Source organism: Enhydra lutris, unplaced genomic scaffold, assembly GCF_002288905.1.
Source record: "Enhydra lutris kenyoni isolate GAN:26980312 unplaced genomic scaffold, ASM228890v2 scaffoldscaffold27, whole genome shotgun sequence".
NCBI classification, from domain to species: Eukaryota; Metazoa; Chordata; class Mammalia; order Carnivora; family Mustelidae; genus Enhydra; species Enhydra lutris.
This window is the reverse complement of record NW_019154111.1, coordinates 10,392,356-10,407,484: the sequence shown is the minus strand read 5'-3', so window position 1 is coordinate 10,407,484 and position 15,129 is coordinate 10,392,356. Positions and strand designations below refer to the sequence as shown.

Genomic DNA, 15,129 nt, shown 5'->3' with positions numbered 1-15,129 from the left:
TAGGTTAAGACATGTGTTAAATGGAAGGAAGGATAGATGAATGGATGGAAGGATGGAAGAGAAAATGAAAGCCTGACTTTCCCCATAGTTAACACCGTGGCCCTACAATCAGAATGCCTCGGTTTGGACCCCAACTCTACCACTTAATGCTGTGTGACCTTGGGCAAGGTATCTAACTTCTCTGTGCCTCAGCTTCTTGTTGGTAAAATGGGGATATACGAGTATATACTTCCTAATGCTGTGGTAAGGATTAAATGATTTAATACACGTAGAACACAGTCTGGCACTTGGTGCCATGGGACTGTTCACTCTCATCGTTTGTCATCCTTAGACAATTCCGACAACCTCTGTGAGTCTCCTGTTTGGGGGGAAATTCATGGTCTCTACGTCAGAGCGGTGCTAAACCACAGTCAGAGGGCCTAATGTCAACAAGATGAAATAGCAAAAGTGGTACTTCCTACAGATCTATAAGGCCTATGAGGCTGAAGGAAGGAACAGAGGAATGGGGTAAGATCTAGAACATTTCATGCTATGTATGAGAAATGCAAACTCTCGAACCAACCCCGGATCTACTGGATCAGGAACTCTGGGAGCGAGGCTCAGAGACCTGCATCTTAACACCTTCCCAGGTAGGTGACGTGGCCGTTCGCCAGGTTTGAGAAGCACTGACATGAGACCCCCTCAGAGGTCCGGGCCTTGCTGAAGGCGGCACAGCCCAGGCAGGTGTAGGAGGAGACAGCCTAGCGGCTCAGAAGCAGGGCCCGCAGGACCCAGAGGTAGAGGCTCCCTGGCGGCCTCCCGAGTGGTGGTGGCGGCAGAGGTGGCGGGGAGAGCTGGAGCTGACACTCCAAATTACAATCTAATAGCTCACCGCACTTCCCTCGTGCGCAGCGGCAAAGGTTACCGTGCAATTACGTGTCGCTACATACAAATGACAGAGCAGTTACGGTTACGTTACCAATTACGGGGAAATTGCTCCCACTCTGCAGAGAGCCTGGCACTCTGAAAAGCTCTATCATTCCATGGAAAGGGGGTTTTAATTCTGCCGGCATCCTTCCTCCAGCCGCCTCCCCAGGCTCCTGGGGCAGAGCTGCGAAAAGGTCAGCCGAGGACCCCAGAGGTGTCTGGGGGTCTCTGTGGAGACTCTGGTGAGGGTGGAGGAAGACAGCGGACCTGGGAGACAGCTCCTTGGCACCGTCCCAGCCCCGTGCCCTGGTGACAGACTCATAAGGAAGCTGTCACCCTGACCCCTGGGCCAAGCCACCTGGAAGGCCTTGGGCGATGAGGCGGCCAGGGACCTGGTCCTGAACCTGCTTCTCACTTTGGCTGGTGCAGTCCAGGCAGCTCCCCTACCCGGTGGGGTGGTCTTAGGCCAGCCCTCAGATGCCCCACCTTGGCAGAAGCCCCAAATCGAGTCCTTAGTATGGAAAGGTCAGAACTAGGCCAGAGCTCAGTGATCCAAATGTGGTGCTAATGAGGTAAAGGTCACCAGGTCCATCCCTCTGTGGGCCAATTAGCTCAGTTCTAGGACATGGCCTCTTCCATAGCCACAGGCCACCCCTCCTACCCCAGGCATCGGCTGTTTACAAATATCCCGAATTGATCTGAAAGAGGCCGACCAGGTGAGCCAGCAGGGATGGACAGATGCAGCCAACCCCTCCAAAAGGGGAGGCAGCGGCCAACTGCTCCAGTCGGCAGGAGTAAACTTGGGCCTGGGATGGAGGCTACAAAGTCAGACCTGATCCTCCCTTACTCTGTGGGCAGCTCCTGATCCACCAAAGAGAGGAGCCCTTCCATCTGGGACCAAACCAGCACCCCTGCCTTTCCTAAATGCAAAAATAGCACCTAGCCCCATGCAGACCCCAGGCTCACCCCCATTGCTGGAAGGCCAGACCATCACACGGGGGAGAAGGTACCAGAGACTTGCCCAAGCTCACCCACTGAAGAGGCTTTTGTTCGGCCTTTTTCCCTCACACTTTTGGTATCTTAGGTTATTGGATCTCCTGTCTCTATGACGGGAAGCTGGGGCAGTAAGTGACGACAACACTATTTACTGTTCCTCACTCATTATAATGCTTGAGAACGTGTAGGAAGGGACAAGTAGACAAAGGCCTAGGTAAGGACCCAAAAATACACACATGGAAACATCTCATCTGTTTCTGCTCCTTTCCCGCTGGGGGAGACAGACCTGGGACACGACTCGGACAAGGTCATCCGTGTCCTGCCTCAGCTGCATACACAGTGCTAGAGGTAGAGCAGGCCCAGGGAAGCATCGCGGCTTTCAGGAGAGGCCATGCGCAGGCTCAGCTCTGAGTGCTCCAGCCAGCACAGAGCACGCCAGGCTTTCACCCCTCGGTGGGCTCAGAGAAGGCAAAGAAGTCAGCATCTTAGACTCCAACAGCCCCGTTAAACAGAAGAGGAAATAGAGGCGTACAGAGCGAAATGACCCCCATGGGACCCATTGAGGGGAAAATGGTACCAGAACCCCAAATCTTCCTCTGGAGGAAAAAAGCTGACCTTACATAGGGGCCTCCCCCAGGGTGGCTATAGGGTGCCCCCAAAGGAAGCTATCCCAGGGTCAGAGGCTGCTCAGGGAAGACCCCCTGCCTCCACTTCTCCTGTCACCCAACACGACGGCTCTGCCTTTCCGGGGCCTCTGGAAGCAACGAACTCTGCCCTGTGGAGGAGGCCACTGGCCAATTGTTACAACAGGACTTCCTCCCTTCCTGGGTCTGTCGGTCCCAAAGAAAAGCAAGGGCTGAAGTTTTGAAAAGGAATGTAAGTTAGGAGAAAAAGAGGAGGGATGCCCACGAGGTGCCTGCTGATGTGGAAAAGAAAAGATCTTGGATTCTTCATGCTTAGCTACCCTGAATTCTTCCCATTAATTAATTAATTTACACACACACACACACACACACACACACACACACGCATCCTGAAAGCTGACCATAGCAGACTTCCGCTGGAAATGGGGACTCAGTGAATTACGCACATGGGATTTCTTTTTAAAGGGAGATATTGATCAGATAAGCTGAAGTAGCTTGGGTCCAGATACGGACTCCAGCTGTAAAACTCTGCAGTACAAGAAGGCAATAATCACCCACTTATCAGGGGCCGTAACTCAAATATGACCACTGACCCCTAAGGTGTTAATAAATGCAGCAGGGGCTGATGCCCACCGCGCATCTGCCCCTGGGAGGACTCTGAGCACCCTCTGACTGGGGCAGGCGGAGAATTAAGCAGCCAGAGTGCTCAGGGAGGTGGAAACATCTTGAGGAGGTTTGGTAGGCTTAGGTCTACCCTTACCAAAATCTTCTTACTCTATCAAATAGCCCACGTGCCCGAGTGCTCGTTTCTGCAACAAAGGAAGCAATCCCCAAAACTGGGCTATGTGACCCACCAATTGCTGTACTGTCCTCCATAAAATTTCGTGTCTCTTTTCTGAGTTCTAACCCTCCCCTGAAGGTCTGCCCATGGCCCATGCTGACCCTGCATGGCTCTGGAAAGCCAGGTAAGTCCTGCAGCAGGTGAAGGCTGGCCCTGACACCCCGGGGGTGAGCTCAGATGTTGGAAACAGAATGAGGGAATGAGGTCTCATCCACTTCATTACTAATGCAGTATCTCAGAATGATTCCTGTATTGTGTCTTCTTCAATGAGATAGTAGGGAAAATGAATGTGTACGGAGACAGAGGAGGGAAGCCAGCAAAGCACAGTGCCAATAACCTACTTAGACAAAACCGTTATGGAAGGGACTTCATGAGAAGTGGCTGGGGGTTGGTAGAACAACCCCACAAATCACACCAACATCCCCAAGAGTCAAGTGCCCTGTTTCTGAGCATCTTAAAAGAGAGGGGACTAAAATATAGGTCAGAAGGTCATCATGTTGTAGGAGTTCTATATGTGTACGTGGCTTCTGATGCAAACATTCACTGTTTGAAGGCACTTGACTACCTGTGAATCCATGGAAGTGATTTGCCAAAAGCAATGCTTATTTTTGTACCCATGTTAGTATTTCTATGTGTGTTTGAGACTGTCTGTGCTCCATCCCACCAGAGAGCTAAGTGGTCTTTCACTCATCATCATAACAAGCTACCCTTTTAACAGGAAGCTCAGGCCACTATTTTGAGAGGCATTAGTCCAAGCACACTCTGCAGGCCTGCTGGTAGCCAACAGTCAGCCGTGGCAATGCACCCCTCCTAGGAACTGCTGAATGCAGCCGGCAAAGAGCGGCTACGACCCAGGATAGGGTCCACGACCTTCTCCTCATTAGCTCAGCTGCAGAGAGCCCTCGGTTTCTCCCTCCGGTAAGCAGACAAGCCCATGACAACATGACCAGAGCAAGAGAACCAGGACCCCAGTTCTGCAGATGGCAACCACGCTGAGGCTAGTCCAGAGGCCGAGTTGCAGAGGCTGGACCCAAGGGGGATACCAGGGAAGGCTTCTTGGCATTGGGAATTGTCCCAAGCACCCCGCTGGGTGCTGCTTCTGTCCATTTGTGCCTTAGCTGCAAAGGTGCCCAGTGGCTCCTTGCCAAGGGCAAAGAGGGCCCACACTGCCCATCAATCCCTCATCCCCTCTCCCCTCCCAGATGCCCCAGTGCCACCAGAGCTATAATTGGAGCAGGGCACGCCACGATGATTAAGTTTGTGCATTTTCTGGCAGGCACTGGGAGGCAGTGGCCCCGCTGGCCAGGCTGAATTACGGGGTCAGCCATTCCCTTGTTAGTGGGAGTAAATTTTATTATCCCCACTCTTGTAGCCGCGCATCTTCCCCTCTTGCTTCTCAGGCCCGTGTGTGAGTCTGGGTAATGTTGCCTGCACGCGGGATAAATCAGCCAAACAAATCCCATTATATCTTGGAACGCTGACAGAGACACAGTAATGACACCGAGACTGGGAAAGACATGGGCTTTCTTCTCCTGCGGATCCCGTTTCATCTCCATGGACAGCCTGTGGGGCCCAATCCACCAGGGGAGGACACATACACGGAGAGGCCAAACGGGAAACTCCCCTAGTTGTCTTTTTGTCTTCTCTCCACTAACTTGATTAATGAAAAAATCAAGCACCTGGCACCAACGTGCAGTCATTCCCTCGTGCCTTGCGAAAACCGAGGGACACCTGAAGGTAGCGGCAGGGAGGGTCCGGCTTGAAATGTAACCTCTCCTTCAGATGCCTTCACTTAGCATTCATAACGTGTGCTGGATGGACAGGCGAGTGAACAGGGAACATTCCAGGCCAGGGATATGGAACGTAACCTTTGGCTTAGGCACAGCCCAAATCTCTCTAATGCAGATACTGGTGAAGAAAAAAATACACGTCTGAAATCCTAGCAGTGTTATTAAGTCCCTTTCGATCCCATCAGGTGGTTCTTAGAACTGAAGGAGAATAAAGGCCCCACCGGTGGGGCCGTGAAATGTTAAAGCAGCTTACAAACACAAGGTGTCCCGTGTCTCCTGTCACTTATTAAAGTCTATGCAGTCCTCTTTCCTAAGGAGTCTCAACAGGCTTTAGGAAAGGGATAGTATTTTTATCACCCCCTTCCTGAAGAGGGAATGTATGACTCCAAGTGAAAGGGAAGCCGCTTACGAGCCCAGTGGCCTCTCACGAGCTGGGACTGGCTGAGACCCAGAGGCCAGAACTCTCCAGCCAGAATCCCAGCCAAGACACCGCCCCATGAGGATGACGGTGCTTGGAAAGGCCCAGAGTGCGGAGCTGGGCCGTGACATCTGGCCGGTGTGCGTGCTCACTGAACGAGGGACCCGGCTGCGGGTGCTGGCTGGGCGGCCGCACGCCGTGTGGGGCGTGTGCGTGCGTGTGCGTGCACGTGAGAGGGAGCTCGCTGCATTAGCAGCTCCGTGTAGTGTGTGGGTGGAGAATCCGTCACACAAAGAAGAGGAGAGGGACTAAGGAGATGAGCAGAAGCTCCACAGCAGAACACAGCAGAGAGAGCAGCTGAGAGAGGGCCTCGGAGGTCTCCTGGGTCCATCATTCTCCCTGCTGACTCAACAGGCTTTGGCATTCTGAGGGGACGTGTCCCTTTGCCTGGCCCAGCACACCACCCAAGGCTCAGCCACCATCCTGGGCCCTAAAGCACCATGTGTACTTAGCTGCGAGATGACGGTTATTGCAAACCCTGCTGGCCAAAAAGAGGGAGGTAGATGGCCTTCTCACTGGTGTGCCTAGCACAGAAGCCAAACCCAGGGGAGAGAGGGAACACGTGGTTCTGTAAAGACTGGGGTTGCACTGTGGCAGGCCCCCAAATGCCGACCTTGAAGTCTGGAGTACTGGGTCAGCAGGCGGTGGGGCGTGAGTGCCGGGGCCCGTGAGTCGGGGGCCTGCGACTTGAGTGTGGTGTGCAGGGAGCACGTTTGGTGGGCCTGGTGTGTGCGTGTGTGTGTGTGTGCGTGTGTGTGTCAGATGTAATGGAGCCGAGGAAGGAGGCATGGGGCAGACAAGAGGAGTTCCTGGCCTGAGCGGCAGGAGAAAGCCTTGCCTAGCGCCATGAACAACAGGATGCACCCCATCTAACCAGAGCCACACTTCCTGCTGGCTGGGAACAAGAAAACACCCTGAGCGGACGGGCAAAAACCAGCCCCTGGAGCCTGGGATGGCCTCCTGACCATTCCGGATGCTCCCTCTCATGGCTTTTCAGGATCCCTGGCACCAGACAAACCCGAGAACCATCCAGGCTGGGATGGGAGGCCAGCCCAAGACCAGGGCAGGGTGGAGGGCTGACCTTGTCTCCCCCCAGGGCTGCCTTGTTGCCAAACTAATGCCTATAGGAGTTGAAGCAAGGGCCCCTGTGAACTGGGTTCTCCTGTACTATTCCCCACTGTCCGGCATGAAGAGATGCTTGGGGTTAAAAATAAAATCTCAGTCGCCGCGCCTCTGTGAACAGTGTGTGATAGAGCAGGGCTGATGGGTGAACCCCAAGTCAGATAGGCATGTGGTTTGGCAATGGTTCTCCACCCTGGACTTCCAGAAATGCAAGAGGCTTTTCTAATTCTTGCAGTGGTGAGGGGTTCCCTGGCACTTAGCGCTCTAGGGTCCAGGACCCCAGGATCGTAAGTGCCCCGTAGCGCCCAGACAATCTCTGCACCATAGATTGTCCCCTGCTAGATGCTACTAGCACACCACCAAGCCCTGCTGGGGAGAGCACAGGTCTAAGAATGAGGATGCATAGTGGGTTCTGGTCCACGAATCCCATGACCTTGAGTGAAGTATTTGACTTTTCTGTTCCTCCAGTTTCTCCGCTGGAGAGGATGTTGCCTTTGCTATTATCCTACAGCACCATCACGGGAAGAAAAGGAGGTGATGAACCCCTCTGGAAACTGTCAAGCCCAATACAAATGGACCCCCGCGAGGGGATCACCAGGCAGCTTGAAGGCCACCCCTCTCCCCTCCCGCTACAGAGACCTGACCCGTGTGAGGCAATGACTCTGGATAATAGTTTCTGCCCCAAGCACCTACATTTTGTATTGGAAGGTCACCCAAAGTTCAAGTTTTGAGAGGAAGAGGAAGAAGCTGACTTTTGCCCCATCCAGCTTTATCAGCACTAAAGCTGACACTCCCTGACTCCCATGTCCACTTCTCAATCGGATCCAAACTCAAAGAAGACAGTGGCACGAGTGACGACCTTTCCTGTGACCACAGCCATCGTTCCTGCTACACGGGTCATCATCACCTGCTGGGGAGCAGCTCCCTCCTGGACCCTTGGGCTCCTGGACACTGATGTCATTTCACGGTTCTTGGCATCCACCGGGAGGGGATGCATTGCCAGGGCCTGATAAATGCTTCCTTCAATCATTAATTCATTTGGAAGTGGAAGGGCTAGTGTTCTGTGAGTTAGCTGAGAAGGTGAAGAAAGGTTGAGGAGGCATGGATAGCTATGCCTGGGGGACTCTGGGAGGCCAGGCCACTCGGCCCATGTAGAGCCCAAGAGCCTTGGCCCACAAGAGCACACTCTCCAGCCCAGCTGCCCCACTCTGGATCAGGACCGTCCGGCTCCAAGAAAAGGCTGGGAGCTGTCCCCTTGGTCTGCTCAGGGCCCTGGCACATGACAGATGCCATTGGCTTGGGTTCCTCATGCCAATCATCTTGTGTTCTGCAGACAGACACTTTGCGAAGCCTGTGTGACAGCCTTCAAAAGGGACCAGAGACAGTGCTGAGCAGCAGAAACAGAGATTCTATCATTAGCATTAACCCTCCTGGATGTGCACAAGCAAAGGGCCTCAGGTTGGCCTTTAGTCCCCTGATTCCAAGACAGAATAGGACCCCTGGCTGATGCCTCTAGGACCCTCTTTCTGCCCATGCCCTCCTGAGACCTGTAGGTAATTTTCAGACATTAGACCAGTTGTCCTTGGTATCTCTTTCTATTCAAGCTGGGAAAGCCAGGACACAGGTAAAGAATGGCCAGAAGGCAAAGATGAAATCCACTGCCATCTCCCACCCACAAGCACCAGAAAACATCCGGGCTGCTTCTCCATCCTCTACACCCAATACCCACTTTTTTGGTTTGTGTTTGCTAAGCCTTTACATTGACAGTGACCCAGTCCCAAGAGGAGGCCACTCCGGGCCACCATCCCTTATCTCTGATGTGGGCTCTGCCAGCCTTCTCTGATTTACCTGGAATAAAAACAACAGGAAGCTCTCTGGGGCCTGCAGACTAAGATTCCAGCCTCGCGGTGTGACACTTCTCCTGTATGGTCATCAGGCCGTGGCCCACCATGTGGCCCCACAAATGCTCCCCGGCGTGGCAGCCCAAGTCACACCTGTGTTCTCTTCCCATGCCACCCACATTCCTTGAACACAGCCAGAGTGGCAGCTGGGACCTAGTGAGGGGGTCAGGGGCCAGGGTTTATACTGTTGCCTGTTCTGAGGGCTGGAGGCCCAAGATCAGGAGAAGAAACGGGGATCCCAAGCAATGGCAGGGGCTGGGAGGCCCTGAAGGACACCACAAGATGGGCATCCTATCCTTAGGGAATGAAGACAACAGGAGCACAGTAAAACACTGTAAAACACAGTAAAATCACTGTTCAAGAAGTGCAAACTTCCAGCCATAAAATAACTAAGTCCTGAGGATGAGATGTCCTGCGTGGTGACTACATGGTTAAGATACTGTGTTGTATACTTGAAAGTTGCTAAGAGCATAGATCTTAGAAGCTCTCATCACAAGAAATTTGTAACTATGTGCGGCTAACCAGACTTAGTACGGTGATCACTTTGCAATACATACAAATATTGGATTGTTACATTATACATCTGAAACCAATATAATGTCATATGTCAGTTATATCTCAATTTAAAAAACGAACCACTAATCATACCTTCTCAAACTTTTTGGGTTGTAATTATGATAAAGCCCACAGGGAACACCTAGCCTACAAAACACAGGTCTTAAAAGTCAACTTCCTGGGCCCAAGCTTCCCTCCTCCACTGTCTTACGGAAGGAATGCCACGGGACAGAGGCCATCTGAGAATCTGTCCCACTTCACAGGCCTCCAGGGAATCTTGGACCCAGAGGCCAAAGAGCACTCTAGATTCAACTTGTCAATCCTTGCTTCAAGGGAAAAAGCCACGTGAATGGGTGGAGGAAAAACTGGGTTTGCAAATGGTGCACCCATGAGGGTTCCTCCCGGGGAGGCCCAGGACTCTGGCCTGGCTGATGGCAGGCGGGGAGGTGGGGTGGGCATGTGTGGTCTGAGCTGGGGCCAAATGAATTGTGGCCGAGCACCTGAGCACCAGAGCAAAGCCATCCAAGTGTCGGCCAAATCAAAGGAAACTGATACTTGACATTACAAGCTGGCGTGGCCTTTTATACTGGCTGGGGACACAGCCCAGCCCGGTGTGGAGTTTCTGGCCTCCTCCTTTCTGCTCTCAGCCCTGAACTTGCCTTCAGCTTGAAAGGGCTAATTAAAGCCCAAAGAAAAGTCAAAAGCTTGTTATCTGGTTCCATGACTCCCAGCCCTGGCATTAGCCTGTCCTGCAAAGCTGTCGTCCCTCTGTTCTCTCCAAGGCCACCGTGCGGCCTTAGGACCTGCAGCTCTGCAGACTTCCATGATGAACTTTGCTTTTTGTATTGTGGCAGAGAGCAAGGGCGGGACAAACACCTGCCCGTGGGCAGCCAGGCTGATCCCTGCAGCTGATTCTACTCCCAAAAGCCTCACCTGAAAAGACAGAATTTGAGCAAGTTTCCAACAGAAAAGCAATGACAGAAAAAAAGAGCCAACCCATCTGATCGCAAAAGAACTAGCTGGTTCATAAGCACACAGTGTAGGCTTGCATTTTTGAACTTTGGGAGTGCGTGTGTGTGTGTGCGTGCTAGCGGGAGTATTTACTGTGTGTGTGCATACACGCGTGGGTAGGTGTGTGCGTGTGCACGCATGTGTGCAAGTGGGATTTCCCTCAAGAAGCAAGGGAGAGGTTCCTCAATTGCTACGTCTGCCGTTCTTTCCCAAAATTAGTGACCTTGGGTCATTCATTTCCCTTGCTGGACCTCAGAATGAAGGCACAGTCCAGGGGGTCTCTAGGGGCCCTCCCCATGCCAGCTTCCTAATGTATCCCCCCCAGGGAGCTATGCTCGCATGTGTATCATACACACACACAGCATAGTGCCAGGCCTGTCCCTTAGACCCTGCATTTGGGAGAAGTCCATGGCCCCCAAGTTCACAAACCTGTCTCCTTGATTCTACTAAGTGGATCAGTCACTGCCCCAAACCAAAGGTTCCCAAACATATGACACCCGCTAGGGCTCAGCGGCTGCATTGGAGTCCCCTCTGCTCTCTGGCCTGGCCAAGACTGTCAACTGATTGCTTCCTCTCTGGCCCACGGTGCCTCTCCCATTCCCTCTGACACTAGGGGTCTCTGGCTTCATGGGATCTCCAAAAAGAAATGCATCTTTTAGTTTCAGCCCAGGTACCTGGAAAACTCACCACTGGAAAACAGCCTGAGCCTAAATGTTAAGGCCCTGAAGACCAACGTTGCTGAGTCCCTTCCTTCTCCTCCATCTCCCCTACCTCACCCCCTGCCCCGGAGTCCCAGTGCCCATAGGAATGACCTCCCCACAAGCTGCCCGGGAGCCAGTGTCCCCTGAGATGTGTTTGGCAAGTAGCTATACTTCATGAAGGGAAACTTAGACTCTTAAAGTCAATCAAGATACATTTTCCTGGGGCACCTGCGTGGCTCAGTGGGTTAAACCTCTGCCGTCGGCTCAGGTCATGATCCCAGAGTCCTGGGATCGAGCCCCACATCGGGCTCTCTGCTCAGCAGGGAGCCTGCTTCCCCCTCTCTCTCTCTCTGCCTGCCTCTCTGCCTACTTGTGATCTCTCTCTCTGTCAAGTAAATAAATAAAATCTTAAAAAAAAAAGATACATTTTTCTAATGTGGCATTCCACCGAAGTTGGACTGGCCTTCAAGAATCACATACTTCTACCTGTGTGTGAATTCTCCTTTCTTCTGTCTACATTAAGATCACAGGATAGATTTTTCTCAAATGAGGTTCATGATTTCTTAAGTGAATGATAAACGGGGAAAGGAGGGGGACACGGGTATAGAAGATGCTCATAAGCGAGCCTCTAAGTTACTGGAATCATTTTCAAGATGAACAGAAGTCCGGCCACAGCAAGCCGGGCCACAATCTGCTGCACCGGTGGCTGCCCAGCAAGGCCCTGGGAAGGCCTCCTAAACCCACCCTCCATTCCCCACCTCTTTTCGGTTTCCTTCAGCATTTCTGTCACCCAGCACTGTTTCAAGGCTGCTTGGCATGCCTCTTGCCTGGAACCGAGCACACAGAAAATGCTTCAGAAATGCAGTCTTCTAAGTAAGTTCTGCATCCACCCCTATATGCACTGGACTCCTACCCTACTTCTGCTCTCATTTTGCCCTTTCCTAAAGATAATCAAGGAACTAAATCATAATGCTCCTGAAGTTCTAGATCTATGCCAAATGTAGAATGCCTGGCTCCATTATTCCCACTAGTGGTTTCATTCCAAGCTCCCAGGGAAGCGATTTGCAGGCACAGTCAGTAGGAAGGATGGGTCCATGTCTCGTACCAGGGGACACGATAATCTGGCCTTAACAACGCCTGGTGCATATAACTATAGAACAGAATCCCCACTTATTCCAAGCATGTTCCCCTATAACCACACGCCAACATGGAATAAAGTCCCTGGATGGGAAATTTACCTTTCAGCTCTACCTCCAACCCTGATAAGCTCAGCGTCAGAGACACAACACAACACATTTGAGCTGGCCCTGATCTGAGTCCAATGAGACTCAGAGATGGGATGTGCTTGTCTCACTTGCAAACTGGGATGGGTGATTCCCATCCCATGGAAGCCACAGGCTAGGGTTCCCCTGCCACACCCTGCTCTTCCACCCCACAGGCCCACCCCTGACTCACCGCACTGCTGCAGGGAATGTCCTTCACCTTGAGCCAGGCTAGGTCCAGCGTACCCTCCCCCCGATAGCAGGACTGCAGCCGCTCCTTAATGCGATCATTGATCTGCTTCAAGATGAAGATGCACAGGGCCGACTCATCTAGGGATTTCATTTTCCGCTTCTGGCCCTTGGAGAAGACAGTGAAGAGGAGGTCATCCTCCGGACGGACTCCAAGGGTCCGGGCAAGCATGGCGCCGGCTTTGGACAGGTAGGCGGCCTGCAGCAGGCGGTACTCTACCCCACCGCGCTCACAGCCGATGGGCACCTCCACGTAGGAGTTGAAGGCCGTGTCCTCCTTGCAGAGCCTCACAAGCTTGGAGGTATAGACCTGTTCCTTGGTGGTAGAGCCTGGTGGAGACACCATCTCAGGCTGGAGGGTCAAAAAGTAGACAAAATTGCCACTGCTGAAGCCATAGACATAGTAGATATCAAAGTCGGGGATGACAGTGAAGGTATCCGAAGGGATCTTAATCATCGAGGCCACAAATTCATCGTGGAAGACATAAGCAAACATACCGTCTGCCTCGGAGTTCTTGGTCAGCTTCCGGCTGGAGATGGTAGGGAAGTACTCCGGCTTTCCGTCCACTGCCGTGGCGATGAAGAGCTTGTCGTCCAGGTTGCTGTAGGAGACGATCACTCCAAAGACGGAGCCGCTCTCGTTGACTCCTGACAGGTAGTGTTCCTTCTTGTGGAAGGGCTCCCCCAGCTTGAAGAGGTCCTCAAGCCTGAGAAGCTTGCAGATGCCTTGGTAAAGGCTCCCACAGGCAATGAGCCTGTTCTCCTTGTAGTCTATCAGAAGCATCTTGTTGACATTGTTGGTGGTGGTCAGTGGTTCGTTACACGTCTGGACGATGCGGGGTGGGTAACACTTGGGGTTGTCCTCATCCGGCCCTGTCTGGTGGGTCACCAAGACCTTCAGGTCACTGGAGAGCTTGTAGATCCGGTTGACGGCCCCCAAGTAAATGTGCCCTGTCCTCTCGTCCACCACCAGGTGGTTGAAACCCTCGGCTGGCTCCCCACGGAATGTGACAAAAGACCGCTTCGGGGACGGTGGTGGGGGTTGCCGGGGGAGCAGAGTAGAGGAGCCCATCCCCACCATCAAGAGATGGGAGAGAAGGCAAGTCCAGTTCCAAGGCATGGCTTTCATTTCAGAAACGGGTCCTTGCGGCACGGCAGCACTCGGCACAAGGGTCCCCTCGGAGGGCCAGGACTCAGGAGGAGAGGCTCCCTGCAGGGGAAAGCAAGGATGTGACATTGGACAACAATGATAGCGGCTCAGTTCCCCCCGCAGCTGGTGGGCTCTACCGGGAAAGCCCTCTGCTCGTGCGGAGACAGAAAACTGCCACAGAGATGTTGAAGGCCTAGGGACTCTGCTGCCACACGTGCGGGGGACAGCCAGGGCTGGGTGGCAGGAGGGCAACCTCGACAATAACAATAACGGTAATAACCATGATCATGGTGGTGACAATGAGGACAATAACCACTCGCTACCCGATGCCTGGCTTTGGAACAATCACTGTCCAGCACCTTCCAGAGACCATCTCGTTCCAGCGTACAAACCCTTCAGTGCTGGGGACTCTTCCAGCTGCCCCTCCAGATCTGCTACCTGCCCTTCTCTGTACCTTGGAGGCTGACCTGGGTGGACTGTGCGTGCACAGGCTGCCTGCCCTCAGGCCTGGTGTGGTGCTCACAGCCGGGAGGGTCAGCAGAAAGCCGGAAGGGAGGGGAGGGGACAGGAGGATGGGGGGTGGGCTGCCTCACTGGCTGCCACCCTCACCCCCAGATCTCAGTGACCCTAGGCATGCCTCCCCATGCCGCCTCTGTCTCCAGGTTCTGTGAACCACCTCCTGCCCCCTACCACTTGGTCCTAGAGGAGGTAACGGGGCTCGCTGTTCCTACCCCCAAATACCGCTCTGCCTTTTAAGGAGCCACACCTTTAGGAACTCTTTGTGAAGATTTCCTATATTAACCTTTGCACAAATAACCTGATTTGCATGTGGCATCTCCTGCTGGCACCAAGTCCTCTGAAGTCAGCAGTACGGCTGTCCCCAGCCTGCAGCTTAAGGAAGTTACACAACTTGCAGAGCTGTAAGGGGGAGACGTGGATTCAAACCCGGGTGTGCAAGTTGACAGTAGGTTCTCATTCTTCACCGCTAATCCATCTCCGTTCACCCCAGCCTGGAGCGGTGGGGACGGACGCCAGCTGTGTTCACACACAGCACAATAGTTCAGAAAGCCCTTTCCTGAGGGCTGTCTCCTACAGCCCCAGCCCTCTGGGTCTACACCTACACTTCTCCTTTGCACCTGCCCACTGCCAAGTGGTGCACAGGGCTGATCCTTGATCCCTCTGTGGTGATTGGGTCCTCTGGGTACACTGCCGAGCTCTGAGCCCTGATGTCATTTTAATGAGGCAGACCTTGGCTGCCTCTCCTACTGGGGCCTCTTGTGAGAGGTTTTCATTACAGGGAGAGAACAAACTGTTTAATTAGTTGTCCCATAAATGAATGAATGAATGAATGAATGAATGAATAACTCCCCTTGAGACAAAACAGCTCTTGGTCCTAACAGTCTCATTCATTTCTATTCAAGAGGATGGCTTCCTAGTTCTTCCAGTTTGAGAGAACTAAGGGCAGGAATGGCCTACATCTTATTTGGGGGCATCTCAGCTTTGCTGAATTTCTCTCATTTACC

At 53.0% G+C, this 15,129-nt stretch overlaps 1 protein-coding gene across 5 annotated transcripts in view; it reads right to left on the bottom strand.

The window, feature by feature from the left end:
- Window positions 1-13,649, bottom strand: part of LOC111151968 (plexin A4) — a 352,303-nt gene extending 338,654 nt beyond the window's left edge. For 4 of the 5 annotated variants that reach the window (XM_022510218.1, XM_022510219.1, XM_022510216.1 and 1 more), the window contains exon 1: window positions 12,401-13,585. In XM_022510218.1, coding sequence (XP_022365926.1) covers window positions 12,401-13,585 — 1,185 coding nt within the window. Of the gene's footprint in view, window positions 1-12,400 lie in introns of all 5 variants that reach the window. The other variant, XM_022510220.1, reaches the window with a different exon arrangement.
- Window positions 13,650-15,129: the final 1,480 nt, after the last annotated feature.